At 42.9% G+C, this 23,433-nt stretch overlaps 1 protein-coding gene across 2 annotated transcripts in view; it reads left to right on the forward strand.

Annotated features, from left to right (window-relative positions):
• LOC115091020 (haloacid dehalogenase-like hydrolase domain-containing 5) overlaps positions 1-23,433 on the forward strand; it is a 77,076-nt gene that overhangs the window by 45,771 nt on the left and 7,872 nt on the right. For both annotated transcript variants that reach the window (XM_029600802.1, XM_029600801.1), the window contains exons 4-7: positions 7,813-7,906; positions 8,772-8,805; positions 9,520-9,694; positions 22,604-22,792. In XM_029600802.1, the coding sequence (XP_029456662.1) occupies positions 7,813-7,906; positions 8,772-8,805; positions 9,520-9,694; positions 22,604-22,792 (492 nt within the window). The remainder of the gene's footprint in view (positions 1-7,812; positions 7,907-8,771; positions 8,806-9,519; positions 9,695-22,603; positions 22,793-23,433) is intronic.

Below are 23,433 nucleotides of genomic sequence, written 5' to 3' on the forward strand. Positions count from 1 at the left end.
CTCGTTTAGTAAAAATGTTTCTAGCAATAATTTGATATGGGTTTAACAGTTACTTGGTTTTGATGGTAAATATTATTACCCTTATCATAAGATTTGGGGGGTAAATGCATGTAGGGGTAGTTATTACCCTTGAGAGAAACATGGGGGTATCCTGCATGGAACTTGCTGGGCAGACTGGATGGGCCATCTGGTCCTTTTTCAGTCTTTATTACTATATTACAATTACCTTACCCATTAGTTAAAAGCAAAGAAAACGCAGATACTCCAGTACTCCGCTAGGGAAGGATGCCAGGCCACTGGACAACTTTGGTAAAAAGATTTTCCAAAGCCTATGCTTAATGCATGAACCCCTGCTCACGAGTTCTACATAGTTCAATTCTTATGAGTGTATACTAAAACTGAACTTCCTTCCACCTGATGAAGAGGGAGTTGCATACCCTCAGCCACTCTTAAATGCAGAAGAGTGTATACGCCATCTTTGATCCATCTACAAAACATTTGATATCATGATTCACACCCCAGCAGCGTCCATCGGGGTACGCTGTTTAGCTTGGTTGAGAGCCAGTAGCCTGAAAGATGATGATCACGAAAAGTTGGCAGAGACGAGCACCTTTTTATAGAAAAGCTTAGAGAAGTTGCTCAAGTAAAGAACCGAATATGGCAGTCCAGTCCCACTCTAATGGGACAAGAACAGTCTTCTGCAAGGAACCTTTCTACACTTTTAAAAGGCCATACTTCAGAAATGCTTTCTGGCAATTTCAGTTATACTGGATGCCGTTTCTTCTTCTGCAACACACATGACTTGAAAACATGAGCACCATCGATCTAAAACAAATTTAGCCAAAGCCTGGACCAATTTTTTTGACCACCTTTCAAACCCAGCACCCATCAGTTGGCTGATCAGGGCCTTCTTCTTATTCCCATTGTTAAAATTTGTCACTTGTAGACCATCCATTGTAGAGCATTTGCTGTCTCCGGCCCCACATTGTGGAATGAGTTATCCTTAGAATTGAGAACTCTCTCTGATTATAAATCTCTTAGAAAAAGTTGAAAGCGCATTATTTTGGTTTGGCTTTTCCTTGAAGTTTTACTAGTCATTTTTATGTTATTGCATTGTTTGTATCATTTAAATTTTAATATATATTGTTTGTTTATTTAACTGTTCACCATTTAGCACAGCTTTTCTGTTATAGGTGGTATAGAAACATTTGTAAATACAAATAAATAAATCCAGTACTACTTAGAGAAGTGGCACAAGATCATCAAAGATCACAGAGTTCTCAAGATTGTAGAGGCTGGATAACGCTTGCATTTCTTCCGGCTTCCTTCACTTCCTCATTGTTAAGCCTTCAATCCAGATCTGTCTCACTTGATGCAACTCCACCTGGAAATGGAGGTGCTTCTCAAATGGTGGGTGATAGTTGTTCCTCACAATCACCATGGCCAGGTGTTTTACTCTTGCTACTTCCTTATCTCAAACAAATCCAGGGATATGAGACCTATCTTGGATTTAAGAATAAAAAGAATTGCCCCACCCAGTTCTCCTCGTCATCCAGAAAGGGAGTAGGTGTGCATTTATTTATTTATTGAGTTTTATATACCATCATTCGGTTTTGCCATCATAATGGTTTACAAGTTTTGATCGAAGTAGGACATGTTAGAGAAGTAATACAGGCATTATAATACAAATGAGATAAAAGTTATCATTGGACGTATAACAAAATTTATGCTTTAACAGTATTCACTTGCTTCCTTCAGGGGAAGAGCATTCTCATTCAAACTGACAACAAAGTAACCATGTTCTTTGTGAACAAACAAGGACACACAGGGTTAAGGATTCTTTGCCATGAAGCGATTTAAACAGTTGGGAATAAGCATGCAAATATCAAGCTGTCTTGCACGTGACCTGCCTTCCAGACATCTCCAATATGTTGGCAGCTCACCTCAGCAGAGAGTTTCAACCACATGAATGGTCTCTACAGCAGTCAATAGCCAACAAACTATTCATTGGAGTCTCCCAGCAATCGACCTATTTGCCTTAAAGCAAAACAGGAAACTGGAAACGTTTTGCACTATTCTTCCAAGCAAATTCAGATGGCTTGGATGTTGAATGCTCAGTGAGTACCAGATTATTTTCTCAAGGAAGTTGAGGACATTCTAGTATTGGCTAGAAAACATCAACAAGAAGAGATTATAGTTTTAAATGGAAAAGGTTCTCCACATAGTGTCAGCACAGTACTCTGAATCCATTTGTATGCAAATCCAAAGAGTTAATGAACTATTTACTCATTCTTTCTGCTTCAGGTCTAAGCACCTCAGTGAGTGTACATCTCAACATCAGAGCAGTTTACCATGCTCAAATCTTCTCAACTTATCCGTTAGTATTCAAATTAATGGAAGTCTTATGGTATACTAAACCACCTGTTCCCTGGGATCTAAACATCGTTCGGGGACAATTGATGAAGCTACCATATGAACCATTGGAGTCTGCTTCTTTCAAGTTTCTAATTTGAAAAGCAATATTTCCGACAGAAGTAACATTGGCAAAAAGCATCTGAGAGCTTCGGGCTTTAGTTCTTTATCCTTCTTACAAACAGTTCTTCTACAGTAGGGTGGTTTGTATACTCACCCAGTGTTTCTACCAAAGATATTATCAGCTTTTCATGTTAATCAAGCCATCGTGTTACCTATGTTCTTCCCAAGACCATTTGCACACGAAGGAGAGCAAGCCCTTCATACCTTAGACCTGTAAAAGGACCTTGGCTTACTACATGGCTTACTACATGTTGGACTCTATACCTGGGAGGGTATAGAGTCCAACAGGATAAAGATCATACAAGAGACTAAATGCTCAGTAGAATCTATATGGGTAGAAATACCATGTGTGTTGGGTAAGAGTATAGTGATAGGAGTATACTACCGTCCACCTGGACAAAATGGTCTGACAGATGATGAAATGCTAAGAGAAATCAGGGAAGCAAACCAATTTGGCAGTGCAATAATAATGGGAGATTTCAATTACCAACCAAGCAGAGACGTAAAGCAGAAACGTCTTGCACATCAATCAAATCAAAAATTCCAGCGTGCAAGAAACAGGTAACCAAGTCCATCAGAAAACTTATAGTCAATTTTTTATTGAGATAATGCTTTTAGACAATCATTCCTGGCAACTCCATAGTTCTTCAAACATGCAAGTGAAAAGTCCCCCGACACGGTCCGTGTTTCGCGGTAGCTGCATCGGGAGGGACCCACGGTTAATGTTATCTTATATATTCATCGTCCACGATGAATATATAAGATAACATTAACCGTGGGTCCCTCCCGATGCAGCTACCGCGAAACACGGACCGTGTCGGGGGACTTTTCACTTGCATGTTTGAAGAACTATGGAGTTGCCAGGAATGATTGTCTAAAAGCATTATCTCAATAAAAAATTGACTATAAGTTTTCTGATGGACTTGGTTACCTGTTTCTTGCACGCTGGAATTTTAGATTTCAATTACCCCAATATTGACTGGGTAAATGTAACATCAGGACTTGCTTAGAGACACAAAGTTCCTGGATGTAATAAATGATTGCTTCTCAGGAACCAACAAGAGAGGGAGCTATTTTAGATTTAATTCTTAGTAGAACGCAGGATTTGGTGAGAGAGGTAACGGTGGTGGGGCCACTTGGCAACAGTGATCATAACATGATCAAATTTAAACTAATAACTGGAAGGGGGGACAATAAGTAAATCTGCAGCTCTAACACTAAACTTTCAAAAGGGAAACTTTGATAAAATGAGGAAAATAGTTAGAAAAAAACTGAAAGGTGCAGCTGCAAAGGTTAAGTGTTCAACAGGCTTGGACATTGTTTAAAAATACAATCCTAGAGGTGCAGTTCATATGTATTCCACACGTTAAGAAAGGTGGAAGGAAGGCAAAACGATTACAGTCATGGTTAAAAGGTGAGGTGAAAGAGGCTATTTTAGCCAAAAAAACATCCTTCAAAAATTGGAAGAAGGATCCATCTCAATAAAACAGGATAAAACATAAGCATTGTCAAGTTAAGTGTAAAACATTGATAAGACAGGCAAAGAGAGAATTTGAAATGAAGTTGGCCATAGAGGCAAAAACTCATAATAAAAACTTTTTAAAATATATCCAAAGCAAGAAACCTGTGAGGGAGTTGGTTGGACCATTAGATGACCGAGGGGTTAAAGGGGCTCTTAGGGAAGATAAGGCCATTGCAGAAATACTAAATGAATTCTTTGCTTCCGTGTTTACTATTGAGAATGTTGGGGAGATACCAGTTCCGGATATGGTTTTCAGGGGTGATGAGTCAGACGAACTGAACAAAATCACTGTGAACCTGGAAGATGTAGTAGGCCAGATTGACAAACTAAAGAGTAGCAAATCACCTGGACCGGATGGTATGCATCCTAGGGTACTGAAGGAACTAAAACATGAAATTTCTGATCTATTAGTTAAAATTTGTAACCTATCATTAAAATCATCCATTGTACCTGAAGACTGGAGGTTGGCCAATGTAACCCCAATATTTAAAAAAGGCTCCAGGGGCGATCCGGGTAACTATAGACCAGTGAGCCTAACATCAGTGCCGGGAAAAATAGTGGAAACTATTCTGAAGATCAAAATCGTAGAGCATATAGAAAGACATGATTTAATGGAACACAGTCAACATGGATTTATTCTAGGGAAGTCTTGCCTAACAAATCTGCTTCATTTTTTTGAAGGGGTTAATAAACATGTGGATAAAGGTGAACCTGTAGATGTAGTGTATTTGGATTTTCAGAAGGCGTTTGACAAAGTCCCTCATGAAAGCTTCTACGAAAACTAAAAAGTCATGGGATAGGAGGCGATGTCCTTTCGTGGATTACAAACTGGTTAAAAGACAGGAAACAGAGTAAGTTTAAATGGTCAATTTTCTCAGTGGAAAAGGGTAGACAGTGGAGTGCCTCAGGGATCTGTACTTGGACCGGTGCTTTTCAATATATATATATAAATGATCTGGAAAGGAATACGACGAGTGAGGTTATTAAATTTGCGGATGATACAAAATTATTCAGAGTAGTTAAATCACAAGCAGACTGTGATACGTTACAGGAGGACCTTGCAAGACTGGAAGATTGGGCATCCAAATGGCAGATGAAATTTAATGTGGACAAGTGCAAGGTGTTGCATATAGGGAAAAATGTATTTACATGATGCTGTATTTACATGATGTTAGGTTCCATATTAGGAGCTACCACCCAGGAAAAAGATCTAGGCATCATAGTGGATAATACTTTAAAATCGTCGGCTCAGTGTGCTGCAGCAGTCAAAAAAGCAAACAATGTTAGGAATTATTAGGAAGGGAATGGTTGTCATGATGCCTCTATATCGCTCCATGGTGAGACCACACCTTGAATACTGTGTACAATTCTGGTCGCTGCATCTGAAAAAAGATATAGTTGCAATGGAGAAGGTACAGAGAAGGGCAACCAAAATGATAATGGGGATGGAACAGCTCCCCTATGAGGAAAGGCTAAAGAGGTTAGGGTTGTTCAGCTTGGAGAAGAGACAGCTGAGGGGGGATATGATAGAGGTCTTTAAGATCATGAGAGTCTTGAAAGAGTAGATGTGACTTGGTTATTTACACTTTCAAATAATAGAAGGACTAGGGGGCATTCCATGAAGTTAGTAAGTAGCACATTTAAGACTAATCGGAGAAAATTCTTTTTCACTCAACGCACAATAAAGTTCTGGATTTTGTTGCCAGAGGATGTGGTTAGTGCAGGTAGTATAGCTGGGTTCAAAAAAGGTTTTGATAAGTTCTTGGAGGAGAATTCCATTAACGGTTATTAATCATGTTTACTTGGTGAATAGCCACTGCTATTAATTGCATCAGTAGCATGAGATCTTCTTAGTGTTTGGATAATTGCCAGGTTCTTGTGGCCTGGTTTGGCCTCTGTTGGAAACAGGATGCTGGGCTTGATGGACCCTTGGTCTGACCCAGCATGGCAATTTATGTTCTTAATTCTGCCACATCATCAGAATTCTCAACTTTTTGCCTTACGATCCCAATAGACTGGGCATAGCAGTAGCCAACTGTACATTGTCCAACCATCTAGCAGACTGCATTTCACATTGCTGTAGACTAGCAGACCTACAAATTAGATACCATCAACGCTTATCAAGTGAAAACCATGGCTGAGTCGGGTGGCTCATCAACAAACCATACCACTGGTAAGCATCTGCAAAGCTGCAACATGCTCATCAATACACATCTATGTGTCTCATTACTGTCTGGACAATTTTTCAAAGAGTGACTGTAAATTCGGACAAACAGTTTGGCATAGCATGTTCACTGTGGTAGCGTCCAAGATTGCTTGTTCAATAAATGCTCCTCTGCAACCCTCAGCTTGGGATTACCTCACATGTAATGGCTAATTCAGTTCTGCTTATCTCAGGGAAAAAACAAGTTTGTTACTGTAAACAGTGTTTTCCATAGATAGGATGACTTAGCCATACTAAGTACCTGTCTCTGTTCTTGGAGAGTCCACTACCTGCTGAAATTTGGCTCTAAAATTGACTGAGGCGACTCTCACAAGGTAATGCCTGAGCAGAAAGTCCCACCCATGCTGCTTAGAGCAAAAGCTCTACTAGCCCAGGTTTGGACGTGCATTTTCGACACGCTAGCTTTACCCCTTATACAGTAAGGGGTAATAGCACGTCAAAAACGTGCGTCCAACTCCTCCCGAAACTAATAGCGCTCGCAACATGCAAATGCATGTTGATGGCCCTATTAGTTATTCCCACGCAATACAGAAAGTAAAATGTACAGCCAAGCCATACATTTTACTCTCAGAAATTAACACCTGCCCAAAGGCTGGCGTTAATTTCTGCCGGCGCTGGGGAAGTGTGCAGAAAAAACTGCTTTTCTGTACACCCTCTGACTTAATATCTTAGCGATATTAAGTTGGAGGCCCCAAAAGTAAAAAAAAAAAAAAGTAAAAATTAAAAATCGGCCTGCGGGTCGGAAGACGGATGCTCAATTATGCCGGCATCCGTTTTCTGAACCCGTGGCTGTCAGCGGGTTTGAGAACCGACGCCGGCAAAACTGAGCTTTGGCTGTCAAACCCTCTGACAGCCGCTGCTCCTGTCAAAAAGGAGGCACTAGGGACGCGCTAGTGCCAGCTCTCCCGCGCGTTTTTCTGTATCGTCCTGTAAGAGAGAGAGTCCCATTCAGTGTCACCGGATGATGTTACCCACATATAATGGCTAATTCATCTTGCTATTTATGGAAAACAGTGTATGATAAGCAAACTTGCTTTTGTGCTGTTGGTTACATTTTTATCACCTTATAGCATGTGCGATTCTACTAAAGCAGAAGTAGAGGTAAAGAGAGGATTTTTCTATAGTTAAACACAATTCTTAACTTTCTCTTTTCTTTTGGTTTTCTTTTTCATTCCTGAGCAGATTTTGGTGTGTTAAAGTTTATCAAAGTTCCTGCTACCCTAGCCATGCCCATCATTAAGAAAGTAGGTTCTTTGCAGTGCTGCTGTTACTGATTCTGAGCAAAATCCCAGATAAACATCCACTAAGGCACTTGAAGCATTAATCCAGTGTAAACAGCTGAAAAGAAACTAAGCATCATAGTAAGGCACTGTATTTTATTTATATATAAAACAAAAAAAGATAGAGAAACTTTAGGACTCAAAGGAGATTTGGCAATAAGAGCAAAAGAAATAGACTAAGTGATCCTTTGAACTTAATGTCCCAACTAGCCTTTGGCATATTCCTGCCTCCTTAACTAGCTCTTTTTTAGTCTGGGTTTTTCACACCCTGTCACTATTGATGTACTACGTGAACAATTCCCTCTGTTGGATATGGTGGACCACAGCAGAAGACCAAAAATTCCAGTAAGTACATGGCTGTCGCATTGTCGTTTTACTAGCTGAATCCTTTGGCTGTTTCTGTGGTTTTATTTAATTCTAGGTATGGAGTAAGGGTGCATCTCTGTAATTTCACTAGAATGGCATTTAGAGTTGTAGGCACTGCTGGGTCAGGGTAACCAGTGTGTGGGGTATGTGCGCCATTGGATTCAACAGAATCTCTCCATGGTGCTAATGTCCAGATCTGGTTCACTTTGAACTTCTTTCAAAGGCAATTAAGATTCATCTGTCTTGGCAATGCTTAAAAAAAACATGGTTTGAAAAAGTGAACATTTGATCTCATTTATCATTTAGTTCTTTTTGGACAGACGCCTTGTCAGGGGATCATATTGAGTCCTGAAAATCTTGCCACTTTGCTGCAGTGCTTCAACGTAACTGGCTTGAAAGTGGGATAAGTTAATGTGCCATATGCTCTAAGGAAATTAATCTTTCTGTAACAGACCTAGAATAGTCAACAAGTGAGTACAAGCTTTTAACTCTTCAAGTCTGTTAAACAGGATTTCCACATGGAATTCAAGTCTCTTGATTATAGAATCAACTCCTTGTAAAAGGTCCGCTCTTAAATCCATGGGAAGGAAAGCATGTGGAATTTGGGAAAACTAGCTCCCTTTAAGCCAGGATTCTGAAGCGTCTCCGCTGTGTCTTCTGTGTCAGAATGTTGTAATGTTCATTTGGCTGCTGTTGACTGTGACACAGAGCAAGCAGCTGCCTCCGTTTCTCTTGTGTTGAATGTTTGCCACTGCTCTTGCACGTGGGAAGAAGTGTTTTGAATTTTTATTCCCAGACAGGATGTCTCTCTGAGCCTAGATAACTGCCAACTCTCTCATTGCAGCTTTCCCCAGCTGTGGATTTTCCCAAGATTGAGGGTTAGTGATGATTGTGTGTGTCTCTCTCTCTGTCTCTCTGTGATTGCATGCACCCCCTCTTCTGTATAAACTAATTCTAGTACGTTAGTCCCTCCTGCTTAAAACTTGTAATGCTCAAATTATTTGCTTTTTTGGGGGTGGGGTAAACTGAAATGATCTTGTTTAATTAAATAACAGTATAGATGATGATGACTCACTAAATAGAAAATCTAGAGCCGTGCTTCCACCTAGCTATCATTGTCATCTGTTAGATTGAAATATTTCCCTGCAAGTATGTTTTATTTTCAAATGAGAATTTTTGTTTTTGTTTTTATAGTAGTCTTTCCAGATTGTGAGGATTAGTGAATACCAGAAGCTCTGTGGCAGTCCCACCCCTTTGCCTGGGCTTAGTCAAAAGGATACGGGACATCCCTAATCAAAACAGTTTAAAAGTGATTTTCTTTTTTTTTGGAGCACGTAGGATACAGTTTAACATAATATGCCTGTGGAGAAGCATTTCAGTATCTCTGAGTTTTGGTTGGCTGACCTTGAAATGCTGTTTCAATTGAGACATTTTGAAAGCATAAGTGATGTTTCTTAGACACACACAGTGAATAAATCACATGCTTCTCCTACCAAGCATTTATGTTTTAATAGTGATAACCCTGCTGTGCTTTGTGTTAACTTTGTAAGCATTCTATTTCACATACTTTTTTCCTTTCTCTGTCTGTTTAGCTGTTGTCCTGTTTGGTGAACCAGTTAGGTGGGAAACCAACCTGCAGCTGATGGTTGACGTGCTCCTGACAGGTGGCTATCCTGGAAAGGCACCTCGACAGATTAGCTATCCACACATACCTCTGCTGGCCTGTAATATGGATCTCATGTGGATGGCCGAAGCCCAGTCCCCGAGGTAAGTAGTGTTAACTGGCCCTATGAAACCTTTGGAGTTCTGCAAGCTAAGAACCTAAGACTTGCCATGCAGGATCAGACCAAGGTCCACAGAGTCCCAGCATCCTGTCTCCAGCGTTTCAGCTGGTAACATTCATGTTGTAGGGATGCTTCAGGATGCATTCCTCCCCAGTGACTTTGGCTGTAATATTGTGTTCATGCAGAATTCAACTGCTCTTTTGTAATTATTGTTCAGGAGTGCGCTGCACAGTAGTTGTATGTTGCTACCACAGGGGAAAAAAAATCCCGTGTACCCCTTTTTTCTCTTCAATATAATTTGAAACCAAAGAAATCTTTTGAGTTCCCCCATGTGAGTCATCGCATGGTAAGGTGATGTTGACCTTTTACCTGTTGCTCTCACCAGTGGAATATAAATAAACTAGCTTTTAAGATCACACCCAAAGCCATGGTTTATATGAAATAGAAGCTGAGTGTTTTGTATTTCTGTGGGTGGCCTTTTGTTCCTTTCTGAGAAAAGGACACCTTCGTGAGCTTCGTTTTAAAGGGCTGGTGGCCTTTTATGGGCCACACTTATTTTTTTTGTTTTCAAAAGTATGCCTCCCTTCTTGTCTGTTTGCTTCTGCATCCTGTAGTGGTGTAATTGCTATCTACACCAGCAGATATTGTCACCAGAGAGGTCTTTACCTCTGTTCTTCCAATCCTGCTTCCCCTGAAGGAGGTGACTGCTGCCCTCATGGTTTTCTTAGTGTTGGCTCGTCCAAGGATTTGGGAATCGACCTTGAGTCTCCTGTATAGCAGCCTAGGGTGACCGATGATGACTCGAGGGTTAGAACATGATCCCAGTTCTTAAAGAGAAAATAAGTCTAAATGTGTTGCGCTTCTTGTCAGCAGAAACGAATAACCTTTTATGAAAGGGTAATTTCAAAGGTGTGCAAGAAGCAAACGTTTTTGTTTCTTTTTTAAATTTTATTTTGCTACTAAACTGAAGCTATCTCCTTAATATGTTAAGCTAGTGGGATATGTTTGTTCCGGTTATAATAGATAAATGCACTGCAGTCACATTAACCCCGCTGACTGAGCTTAGGTTGATCTAGGCCCAGGCCTTGGAAAAAGCAGACCAGCCTGCCCACCCCAGTTTTATCCCATTACAGTAACGCTGTCTTGGCCTGTCTTACAGGACCTTGACATTTTCAGCCTCTGGTACGGTGATAAAATGCAAAAATTAGAAACACTGACTACAGTGAACACTTCCGTTCAACACCTGTGAGTTTTGTTCGTGTAGTAATTCTCCACAAATCATCTTTTCTTTTAGAAATCCAATTTAACTTGGAGTTGTGTCATTATGATTAAAAAAATGACATGGCACAGTTTGTACGAGACAACTACAAAATGAAACTGTTTGAGAGGAGGAGAATGATGGCTTTATTTCAGTTATACTTATTAATCACCTTTACCACCTGCTTAGGGCAATTTTCAACATACCAACAAACTGCAGAACATTGGCATCATTAAAACATGTAATTAAAATTGCATAAAATTATAAACAGTTATACAATATAACTAAAACAGTAACAAAGCTACACAGTATTCTTGCCTGATAGCAAATACCTCACAGTTAATTTCCACTGTACCTTAAACATGTCGACTCTCTCTAATCTATTGGACTCACTATAATTTTTTCAAGATGCCTTGTGAAACATTCATGTTTTTACTGCTTTATGAAAGCATGTATAATCTTGTTCTCTCACCTCACTTGGGAGGCTATTTTCATAGATCTGGGCCAATGACCAGGGAAGCTCTAGTCTTTGGCCTTGCCCTCTGTAAATGGGCCTCCTGTCTTGGTTGAACAATCAGGAGGTTTGCTGACCTCAAACCCCACACAAATATTTAAGGGAGTAGTTTATTGGCAATATATCATGGCCCCAATCCATTATTTTCCCTTTTTTATACACCAGTGTTTTAAACCTGCGCTGGTACTCAACTGAAAGCCAGTGTAGCTCCTTCAGTAAGGGAGAAACATGTTCCTAACAGTCAGACCTCCCAAAACCCTAGCCATCATGTTTAATAATGATTGTAGATTCTTTACAGCCCATTGCATCAAACCTACATAAACAGAATTGCAGTCACCTCTTAATGTTTTAGAGCCTAGATCGCTGTTACAAGATCCTTAAAGGATAAGCCTTAGTTGATGTAACATTCGCACATGGCCAAAAACGGATTTTATGAGAGCTAAGATCTGCACTTCAAATGTCAAATTTAGTATCCAGCCAAACTCCTAGATTTCAGACTGAACATTGCAGAGGGAGCAATGGATCATTTAAAAAAAAAAACAGACAAACCTCAAACCCTTTAAATCAATATGTGGCACCTCTTTACCTAATGGATAACAAAGGAGGTAGATGCCAAGGTCTTTTTCAATTCTTTATTGAAGTGGAGACGTGTCTAAAAAAATTACAGACCTCTTTACCTAACTACAGCACTTCAGTTTCACCAACTTACGTTTATTAACATGAAGCCGTTGCACTAGAATGGCCAACCACTTGTTAATTTCTCTTTCTTCTAATACTCCTTTAACCACAAAACAAAAATGCAGAGCAGCAATAGTGTAGTCCTGCCACCCTTACAATAAGGCATAAAGGTGCAATACCGATATTAAACAAATAGGGCTATGATATTGCACCTTGTGTCACTTCACATAACAAACTTTCCAGGAAGGGTAGGCGGGATTTGACTATATTCAGCCATCACTACTTGTGATCTCCCTTGGAGAAGTAATGCGAACATCGCTGTCCCACCCACCCACTCTTTCCACACTCAGTCGATTTAACATTAAAACATGGCTGACCAGCAAAAGCCACAGTCAAATCCAAAAGGATGACCACTGCCCTGTTTCTAGATGTGAAGAGTTTGGGTGTTATATGACTCCCTGGATCCAGACTGAAATGTATCCAGTACTTAACTGATTCTAGGAATTCGGAGAGCTGCGATGCCACGACTCTTTTTAATATACATATAGATGAAGCAGTGCTGTCTGCCACGGCTGAGAGAGGCACCATCTGTAATGCAATGCATGCCAGTCTTAGGTTCCTTGTTAATTGGTGCTAAGCATCGTCCAGATGTCTAGTTCTAGTATAAAGCGGGCCAGCCCAAAAAGATCAATTCCAAACCTTTAGCCCTTCTAAGGGACTTTATTCAGTACCATCCAGTTCCACGCTTTGGCAACATACAATTATAATTGGTGAAAGATGTGCTAGTATTTAAAAGATTAGACATTTTTAATGCTTAACTTCTGTGGCATTGTAGTTGTGCAGGCCACAAGTCCTAACCACTTGGGTGATTGCTTTATTGCAGTACATTTACCTATTTCATTCCCTGTCCTGTGTTGTAAAGTAACTAAATACCAAATTATATGTCTGATAACTAAGTAACTTTATTATCGGCTAATTATTGTGTAAGGGCACAATGGGGCCGATGCAATATAAAGTGCGGAAAGCGGGCGCTGAAAGGTCAGCGCCCACTTTCCTAATGCACACATGGCGCCCGCAAGGGGGGGGCGCCATGCAATACCCAAATTAGGGGGTCACGCTAGCAAGGAGGCGCTAGGGTTGCGACCTTAGCGCCTCCTTGCTAACGCGACCCCGCCGCGGCTGCCGGTTATGAAGACAGACGCCGGTAAACTCTGCGTCGGTTTTCAGAACCAGCCGTCTGTATGTCTCTGAGTTCCGGGTCCTCCAGGATGATAGAGACGTGGAGCGGCAAGGCTGACTGACTAATGCAGGACTCTGTGGTCAGTGAGGCCTGTACGTTCAAGCTTATATCAGCACAGGCCGAAGCTGGAGCTGTTTACTCGGGGGGGCACGCTAGCCCGTTTCGAGTCTGGTTTAATTAATTTTTTCCTCTGATTCTGAGGTGAAACTGGAACCGGAGTTAGTTGGGAAACTGTTAGTACTTGAGGAGGCTCCGGCTGGGGAACTGCGCCGACAATCTCTGCATCTGTTTTCATTGCAGACGGCCGGTTATGAAAACCGACGCCAAGTTTACCGGCGTTGGCCTTCATAACTCGGCGGTCTGCCGGATCTTTTTTTTTTTTAATTTTTTACTTAAGAAAAGAAGTACAGAAAAGCAGTTTTTTTTTCTACTTTTCTGTACACTTCTTTTACCTGCGCTCAGCTATTAACGCATGCTCCAGGCAGGTGTTAATAGCTGAGTGATAAATATGCATCTGAGACGCACATTTATTTTTTTGCATGTGGAGTGAATGAGTAATAGGCTCATTCACATATATTTGCAATTGATGAGTGCTATTACATTCACTCCACATCCGACACAGGTTAAATAGGTGCTAATCCACCCCCTAATACAATAGGAGGATTAGCGTTAGGGGGTGGATTAGCACCTATTTAACCTGCGTTGGAGTGCGGGTTATACAGTGTGCTCGGCTGAGCGCACTGTATTGCATCAGCCCCCATGTCTTGTAATTTGCTCCTTCTGAAAATGAAAACTACTGAAGACATATTTTTGGTTACGTGATATTTAACTTTGTAAAGACTGCTCTTAAACCTAAGAAACTTCAGATGAACTAATTTCATTCCTTTGTCAAGTTCAGCGTGCCAGAAATAGACTTCTAAATCTGCATCCAGGTTAAAACAGATTGAGGTGACACATCCAAGTCCAAAGTAATTCAAAAGGGAAGAAACTAGTTACACAGCAAAGCTCGTATTGCATTAAATAAAGCAGAGGGTCCCAACCAGTGTGTGGGGAAACCTCAGGTGTGCTGCCAAACTTTGTCCCCCTGCGGAAAGACAGGAGCAGGTCACAGCCGCTGCCAGCAAGGTCTTCTGTCTCTCTCTCTCTTTCTCCGCAAGGTGGTCTGCCAGCAGGAGGAGTCGACAAGCAGGGCTGCTTACCTGATGCCAACTCCTTTTGCCAGGATCCTGCTGAAATTGGAACTGCAGAGAGAGCCCAGTGGGTGTCACAAGACTACAGAGCTCCATGTAGCTCCCCCTTCAGCAAGAAACTGGCAGAAGAGAAGGCGGAAGCAGCAGCAACTGTTGATAAGGGTTGCTGCTTGCCAGATTCCTCTTGCCAGGTGGAGATGATCCAGAGGGAGAAAGGGAAGATGGTAATGCTATACTAGAGGTGGCAGGGAAGGATGGTGGTGACCCCAGGGGGTTCGGGAGGAGGGAAGGGATGGTTGTGTGCTGTGTGTTCTGTGGCATAAAAAAAAAAAAAGGTTGGATGCCACTAAAATAAAGAATCGCAGTATTGGCTGTAGTCTGAGTGAGCAAAGTCATGGAAGTGTTATGTAGAAGGGCAGCCACTGTTGAAGGCAAGGATGATTTAAAAGAATGTTATATAGGTGTGTGGTAACTTGGGCTGGCTGTGGCTGGGGAAACAGGCAATAAAATAAAGGAGGCAGACACTGGCTGTTTCCTTATGTACAATTTATTTACAGAAACAAATCAAAACAAAAAAAAGAAACTGCTCACGTCACAGTACTGGTATAAAACCCAATAAAATATGTGGTCTTGGTACATTCTGGCTTCCTTCCTGCTTCTCGGGGCCTCCTTAACCCTTCTAGGCCCTGAGTTGTTATGCTCTGGTGAAGGGCTGCTCCCATCACCCAGGATTCCTTATGGGTCTGGCTCTTAAGGAGGACCGGGGAAGACAGCTGTTACCCAGTCTCTTAAGGTGGAGTTTCTTGTAGAATCCCTCACATACCCTCCCCCTCAGCTCAGCCCTGTTGGGCTGAGCACCTGCCTACACCAGGGACACCGCTCTGGATAGGAAATCTACATTGCAATTTATTTTCCTGCTCTGTCGGATTTTATAGTTGAAGGGCTGTAGGGCCAGGAACTGTCTCATCACCCTCGTGTTGGACTCCTTGTCTGTTATGAGTGTGAACTGCTGTCCCATTAGGTAATAGCGCAAGTTCTCTAAGGCCCACTTGATTGCCACAGGGTGTTCTTATCATCCTTCTCGTGGACTAAGACTGCTCCCAAGCCTCCCTCTGAGGCATCGGTCTGCACTGTGAAGGGTTTGGTGAAGTCAAGAGCAAATTGCCTCTTTGAAAGCTTGGAAGGCGTTCTCTGCATCCTCTGACCACTGAACCTTTTCTGAAGCTTTCTTTATCAACAGCCTCGTGAGAAGCTGTGCCTTCTCTGTGAAATTCGGGATAAACCTTTGATAAAACCCCATGAGGCCTAGGCATGTTCTCGCTATTGCCTTTGCAGGATTGGCACCCAGGTGATTGCCTCTATCTTTATTTTATTTATTTTTTTAAAAACTCTTCTATACTGTCGTTGAGTTAGATAACCATCACAACGGTTTGCAAACAGGCACGATAATAAAAAAATATGATTGTATAGATTACAAATTAACCATGTGCCAAAATAGAACAGTAACAATTTAGTATAAAAAAACTGTGTGTGTAAGTTAAGCTTGTTTGTTAGGAACATATTAGGCGGTTTTAATTTAGCATTAAAATGCATTTGTAGGTTACAAGTAATAACTTCAAGTTTGGTGCGTCCTTATCATTCAACTGTTTTTCTCCTTATCTTCTGGGTCTGCGGATGGATCTTGCCCTTCCCTGGGATGTAGCCTAGATATTTGACTTCTTGCCCTCCCAGCAAGCACTTCTTTGGATTATCTGTTAGTCCTGATTTCCTCAGACTGGTTATATCTGGGCTATACACCATGATGTCATCCAAATAGGTGGCTGAGTATCCTTGATGTGGGTGGAGCAGGTGGTTGACTGAGCGTTGAAACATTGTGAGGGCGCTATGGAGTCCAAACAGAAGGACAATAAACTAGAAAGTCCCCCTGGTGACAAGAACACAGTCTTCTCCTTCGCCGCTGGTCCAGGGTAGAGATGAACTGGGCTGATCCCAGACATTCAATCAGTTCATCCACTCGTGGCCTCAGGTATATGTCGAGTTTTTAGACATTGTTGACCTTTTTTAAAGTCAATGCAGAACCTTATGCTCCCATCTGCTTCAGCACCAAATACAATATGTGAGGCCAGGTTACTGATATATTCCTCTATAACCCTGAGCTGGAGCATCTCCTTCATTTCGGTCTCAATGCACTGTGCCTGGCCTTGGGAATCAAATAGGGTCATTACTATACCACCATTCTAGGAGGCGTAATGGTGTCATGCTGCACCATGTGGGTACATCCTGGCAGATTTGAGAAAATCTTTGTTTTCTACCAGCTGCTTTAAGTCAGTTGTCTGTACAGTGGATAGCTGCTCTCCAGAAGGAACCTGGGCTAGGTCCACTTCAGGTCCAACCTCTGGGCCAAACTCTCCTCCTTGCACCATTCCTCATTCCTGTGCCACCCACGTCTTCATATGTTTATATGGTAAATTTGGTTTTCTTCCCTTTATCTGGCAGGGTTATTTTGTAGTCCACAGGCTCTGTTTTCTCTAGAACTTCACAGGGCCCTTGCCAATGGGCTAACAACTTGCTTTCTGAAGATGGGAGGAAGACAAGGATGGAGGGTCCCCTGGCTGGAATACTCTTTGAGCCAAGGGGCGATTGTAAGCTTGGGCTTGGTAACTCTGAGCCTTTTCTAGACATTCGCGGGCCACGTCCCCAGCCTTTTTAGGTGATCCTGCACTTGAACGTAATCAGTGAGGTTTTGCCCAGGGTTCGTTTCGTCCTCCCAAGTCTCACAAGCGACGTTCAAGATTCCTCACTGTTTCCTCCCATATAGTAACTCAAAAGGGGAAAATCCCATTGAGCTTTGTGGTACATTGCATACTGCGAACAGCACGTCTTCATCCACAAATTTATTCAACATTTGTTTGAGCATCTGATTGAAGTGCTCGACCAGGCTATCAGTCTGTGGGCGATACACCAAAGTACGCAGGGTTTTTACCTTGAGCAAGGTGAAAAGTTGTTTCATTACCTTGAAGACAAATGGGATTGTCTGATCTATCGGATCTCCTTGGGTAGTCCAAGTTGTTAAAAAAATAAATAAATAAAAATCTCCATTAGGGCAGTTGCCACCGTCGGGGGATGGGGTGTGTCATATTCCGTAGCAGTTCTGCCTCCAGGTATCTTGTGGTATAGTCCAAAATGACGAGGATATATTATTTCCTTGAGTAGATCTCTCTAATGGCCCACAAGATCCATGCCCACCCTTTCAAAAGGAGTTTTAGTTATGGGCATGAGTATGAGGTGTGTGAGTTTGCAGATAGGGCAGGACTGGCAATACAACTGGACCTGTTTTATGTAGGCCCAGCCAATAGAATTATGCTGGTATTTTTTTCCCCGGGTCTTTTCCTCCCCCCCCCCCCCCCCCCCATGTGCCCCTCTAGATGGTGGCTTTGTGCTAGATGCATGACCTGATGGTACGGTTTGGGAACTAGGAGTTGTCCTATAACTTCCCCCTCCGCACTTCCCTTTGTGACTCTAAAGTAAATTGCCTTTCATCAGGAAATAAGGAGGAAAGGGATCTATAAGTTGTGCTTCAGGGACTGCCTTTCCATCTACTCTCTGTATATGCTCCTGGGCCCACTTAAAGGACTCATTTTCCCTCTGGACCTTCCTGAAGCTCCCTGGGTTACTCCCATTTTCCCCCTCTCAAAAAGGGGCCCAGTAAGACATTCTGGGTGGGTGGTGGTTCTTCCTCTGATGCCAAACCCTTTTTCCCAGCTGCCTCTAAATTAGCAGCATAAGTGTATTTATCCTCTCATTGCTGCCTCCAGGATTTAGGAGTATTGGAGCCTTTATGAAAGAGATCTGGATCATCCAAGGGGATGAGTTCTGGAAAGACCCAATGCTTCATGGTTGTGACTGGACATACCAGTTGTGAGCTGGTTCCAGAGGCTCTTGAAGTTTGGACAGTCCCATCCTATGACCACAGGGTAGGGTAACCATGGAAGAACTCCCACCTCAATCGTATTTTGGCTGGTCAGGGTCTTCAGTCATTCCCGGCTTGTTGGATACTGTCGATGGTCCCCATGAATGCATGCTAGGGTCACTACTCTGTCATAGTTAGTTTGTACTCGCTTCACCAAGTCTCTTCGAATGAACATTTTCATACTCTAGAGTCCACTAATGCTTGGGTTGGAATGTCATTTAGCTCATCCGAAATTACAAAATTAGAAACTCGCTGGCTAGAGACATTCACGAAACTTATAAAAGTGTGGGGTCACGGAATTAATGCCAATTGGCTCTTCTATCCCGTGGTCTCGGGCAAAATTGCCCTTTTCTCCACAGTTGAAACATGGCGGTCTGGCTGGACACGTGCTCTGAGTCTTAGTACTCTGCTGTCCTTTATCTGGGTCGAGAAGCTTTTCTCAGGATCATGGGGACTCGGGCATGGTCTAGGGCTGATTATAGGCCTCCGCTACTTCCAGGGCCTTCTCGACTGTAAGGCTTGCGTGTTGGCAAACCCACTGCTGCATAGGTAGTTCAAGGCTGTCTAGGAACTGTTCCAAGAGAACCGCTTTGGCTATCTCCACCCCAGTTTTCCCTTCCAGGAGCAGCCACTTCTAGGCGCCATATTTAAGCCTGTGGAATAGGTTCCTTGAGTTTTCTCCAGTCTGCAGATCTCCCTGCCGAAATCACTGTCTGTAGGCTTCTGGGGTGAGGCCTGCTCTCTCCGGAATGGCTACCTTGACTTCCTGGTAGGTGGCCCTCCCTTCCAGATTGGCTGTTTGGAAGGAATCTTGATTGCTCCTGGTGAATAGATTCTCCAGATAGGTAGCCCACCTGTCGTTTGGCCAGCCTGCCAGTCAGGCGGTGCGTTCAAAGTTTTTCAGAAGTCCATCGGGCTCTTCTCCGGGGGTCATCTTAAATAGTGCTGATGACACGAGATGGATTGGATACAGCGGTTTGCACAGCTTGGGCTATCTGCATTAGCACCATTTGCTGCTGTACCACTTGCTCTGGCAATGCCTGCTGCTGAACAATTTGTATTTGCAGGGCATTCTGTAACTGTTACTGCCCTGTAGCATGGACTTGGATCATCTGCTCATCTTCCCTGCTTAATGAGCTGCCTCCAAATCCAGGAAAAGGAAGGGGGGGGGGGACGACAAATAAACCTGCTGGCCTGTTTGGCCCTTACTCACTGCTTGACTCCTGACTATACAGATGGGGCTATCCCCCTTGGCCTGTTATGCGAAGGATGAGTGAGTAGAAATGGGAGGGCCCAGGAAATAGGGAAAAATAAACTCTGCAGGGTTTTGGTTTTTTTTTTTTTTCTTTTGCTAGGGTTGTGGGCTTCTGCTTGTGCTTCCCCCTTAAGCAAGAGAATTCCACTTGTGCCATCATATGTGGTAACTTGGGCCAGCCGAGGCTGGAGAAACAGCCAGTAAGATAAAGGAGGCAGACACTGGCTATTTCCTTATATACAATTTATTTACAGAGATAAAGCAAAACAGAAAAAAAGAAACTGCTCACCTCGCAGTGCTGGTAACAAACCCAATCAAATATAAGTGGTTCTGGCATATTCTGGCTTCCTTCCTGCTTTTCAGGGCCTCCTTAACCCTGAAGTCTTATGCTCTGGTGAAGGGCTCCTCCCTTCACCCAAGACTCCCTGTGGATCTGGCTGAGGACTGGGACTGGGAAGACTGTTGTGCCTGGTCCCTTAAGGTGGTCTGAGGGAGTTTCTGTTAGACTACCTCACACACAGGCCCATACAGTAAACTGCGTGGGAAGGCGGCGCTCCGAGGCGAGCGCCCGCTCTCCCAACGCGCGCCCAGGCACTTCTCCTGGGCGCATGATGCAGTATTTAAATTAGGGCCTGCACTAATAAGGAGGCGGCGGCTGTCAGCGGGTCTGACAACCAACGCTTAATTTTACCGGTGTTGGTTGTCGAACCCACTGACGGAAAACGGACGTCGGCAAAATTGAGCGTCTGTTTTCCAACCTGCGGGCCTCGGGCAGATTTTTTTTTTTTTTTTTTTTTAAAGGGTTTTTTTTTTTTTTTAATTTTGGGGCCTCCACTTTAATATCGCTATGATATTAAGTCTGAGGGTGTACAGACAAGCATTTTTTTTTTGCTTTTCTGTACACTTGCCCGGTGCCTTCTGAAATTAACTCCTGCCTTTGGCAGGAGTTAATTTCTGAAAGTAAAATGTGCGGCTTAGCCGCACATTTTGCTTTCTGTATTGCAGGTGAATACCTAATAGGCTCATCAACATGCATTTGCATGTAATGAGCGCTATTAGTTGTGGGGGGGGGGGGTTGGCCGCCCGTTTTTGACACGCTATTACCCCTTGCTGTATAAGGGGTAAAAATAGCGCATCGAAAACACGCGGCCAAATGGGGGCTAACGGTGTGTTGGGCCGAGCACACCGTTCTGTATTGGCCTGAAAGTGGTTTACTTGGTAAAATCAACTAAATCATATTAAAACCAGTATAACTTCTAAAGTTTTTGGGTCAGCCTAACTATTCGGGGGGAGTGTTGTACGGTGCACTGCCATGTGGAAGGTCCAGATTTGATCCCGGAGTCGGGTCTTCTGCGCCTCAGATTGGGGTTCACATCCACAGCTGTTGGAATGGAGTGGGCCACACGGCCATGGCTCTATCAACTTTGGGCAGGTATTCTTATATGCAGCTGCAGCAACTAAATTACACATTTATGGTGATTACTCACTGCTCTTCTAACCTTCTCATGTTGCCAGCTGAAGTGCTCTGATTCTCCTGTTCCCCCTTTCTGTGCAGCTTACTTGGGGTGGAAGTTTTAAGCTGTAGCTTCTGTCTGAGCGAGCTACATACAAAAAAGCAACATCACCATGTACAGGCCCTCTTTTCTGCTGGACCTCCTTCCTCCATCAGCGTTGTTTCTTCTGCCCATGTGCAGTTGCTGGACCCTTGGTACTGCTGTGCTGTTGCCTCTCCTTGTTTCTAAGAGACCCCAGGGAGGAGGGAGCGAGGGTGGGGAGGTCACACCATCAGTACTGGTAAGTAGATGCTGGATGCCATTGACAGGGGATCAGGGAGGATGGGGGGGGGGGGGGAGAGCAAGAAGAGGGCAGGGTGGAGAGAGAACAAGAGAAGGACAGGGAAAAGGAGTAGGGGGATTCAGGGGAAAGGAGCTGGGGGAGGAGGCTAGTTGATTTGCTTGAGGTCCCCCCCCCCCTCTTCCCAGCACCCATGGTGGGGAGGGAGTCGTGCTCATTGCTGAAGGGTGATACCCAGTGACTGGATTGAGGAGGGCCCATGATTGCAGGGTTCTAGAAAGAGCCCTGGTGCATGGACCTCCTTGCTGAGGCTTGTCCTTGCAATGATTGAGCTGGACGAATTAAGAAGGGATATAAAATATGGCAAAAGTCGTTGGGTAGTTGTAAATGAAGGCTCAAGGCTTTGGGGATCCCAGGCCAAGTTCAGATTTGAGCCGGAGGCCCAAAGGTGCAGGAAATTTCTGGGTTAAAAAAAAAACAACAAAACAATCCCAAACCAACATTTCTTCTAAAGGTTAAAAAAGCGGAGTGTGTTTCAGATTAGAAGTAATTCTCCATAAAAAGAGACCTTTTTATATATAACCAGAGTTGTTCCTTACAGAGTTCTGAGAAGAATCAAGAGTCACAAATTTTATGACTCTCATCCTCACATTTTATTTTTTTTGAAATGCTATTCTTGGACAACTAAGTTGTTGACTTTGAAGGATTGCTGCAATGAAGGATTGGTTCTTGGTGCCCCCTGGCTGTTAAGACAAGTACATACCTGTAGTAATTGCAAATATCTCTTTAACTGTTGGTTGGTTTTTGCACTATAATTCCTAGAATGACCTGCCTAACTTTGCTTATTATTTTATCTGTATATCTTAACATTCTGTGCTGCAGCAATGCATTTTTTTCTGGTGAAAATAAAAGCACTTTGACTTGCAAACCTCGTTATTCTATCCATGTGTGAGTGCTCTCAATTTTTACAGAGTATGGTTTTCCTTGTCTTAGGTTTGGTCATGGAATCTTCATGGTGTGTCTTGAAAATATTTACAAAAAGATCACAGGCAAAGATCTGAAATATGAGGCCTTGATGGGAAAACCTAGTGACGTGACTTACCACTATGCAGAGTACCTGATCAGGACCCAGGCAACTGCAAGAGATTGGAAGAAGCCAATTCAGACACTCTATGCTGTTGGGTAAGCGGAGTGGCTCTTTCTGAAATCTTTATTAAAACCTCTTTTTAAGCTTAAAGTGATCTTGAGCATTCTAGTAAGAGTTTTGATCCCCTATTTATTTTTTTTATGGGGGGGACGGAGGTAAAATATCACATTCCAGTGATTATGCATTCCCACAAAGTATGGTTGTATCCGCTTCTAATGACCAAAAAAACATATCGCAATCTAATCCCTGTTTCTGTAAGCGGACAAGCAATTAACCCTTTGCTGGTAGCAGTCTGCTGTTTCCTGATTGATTACTAAATCTGTTACCTTCCCAATACAAGTGGGCTGTTTAATGAGGGATATTTTGATGCTATATATATTGTCTCTACCAGCAGGTTTGTCTCTGTATTCCATCTTTTTTTTACTGGGTTGAGGCATAAGGCAGATTAAGAGAAAGCAGTAAACATTTCGCACATGGATGATGTGTACATACAGATATGAGGTATACTGAACATATGATGGGATGGCAACTTTCAAACTGATGCATGGGTGCCCTTTGGCGCATGTGTGTTGGCATGCACCCAGATACATGCCCTTCCTGTTCATACCCCAGATCAGTCCAGACAAATGGGTATATGCATCCCTACCAGCAGATGGAGGCACAGAACAAAATTTTG

Source organism: Rhinatrema bivittatum, chromosome 4, assembly GCF_901001135.1.
Source record: "Rhinatrema bivittatum chromosome 4, aRhiBiv1.1, whole genome shotgun sequence".
NCBI lineage: Eukaryota > Metazoa > Chordata > Amphibia > Gymnophiona > Rhinatrematidae > Rhinatrema > Rhinatrema bivittatum.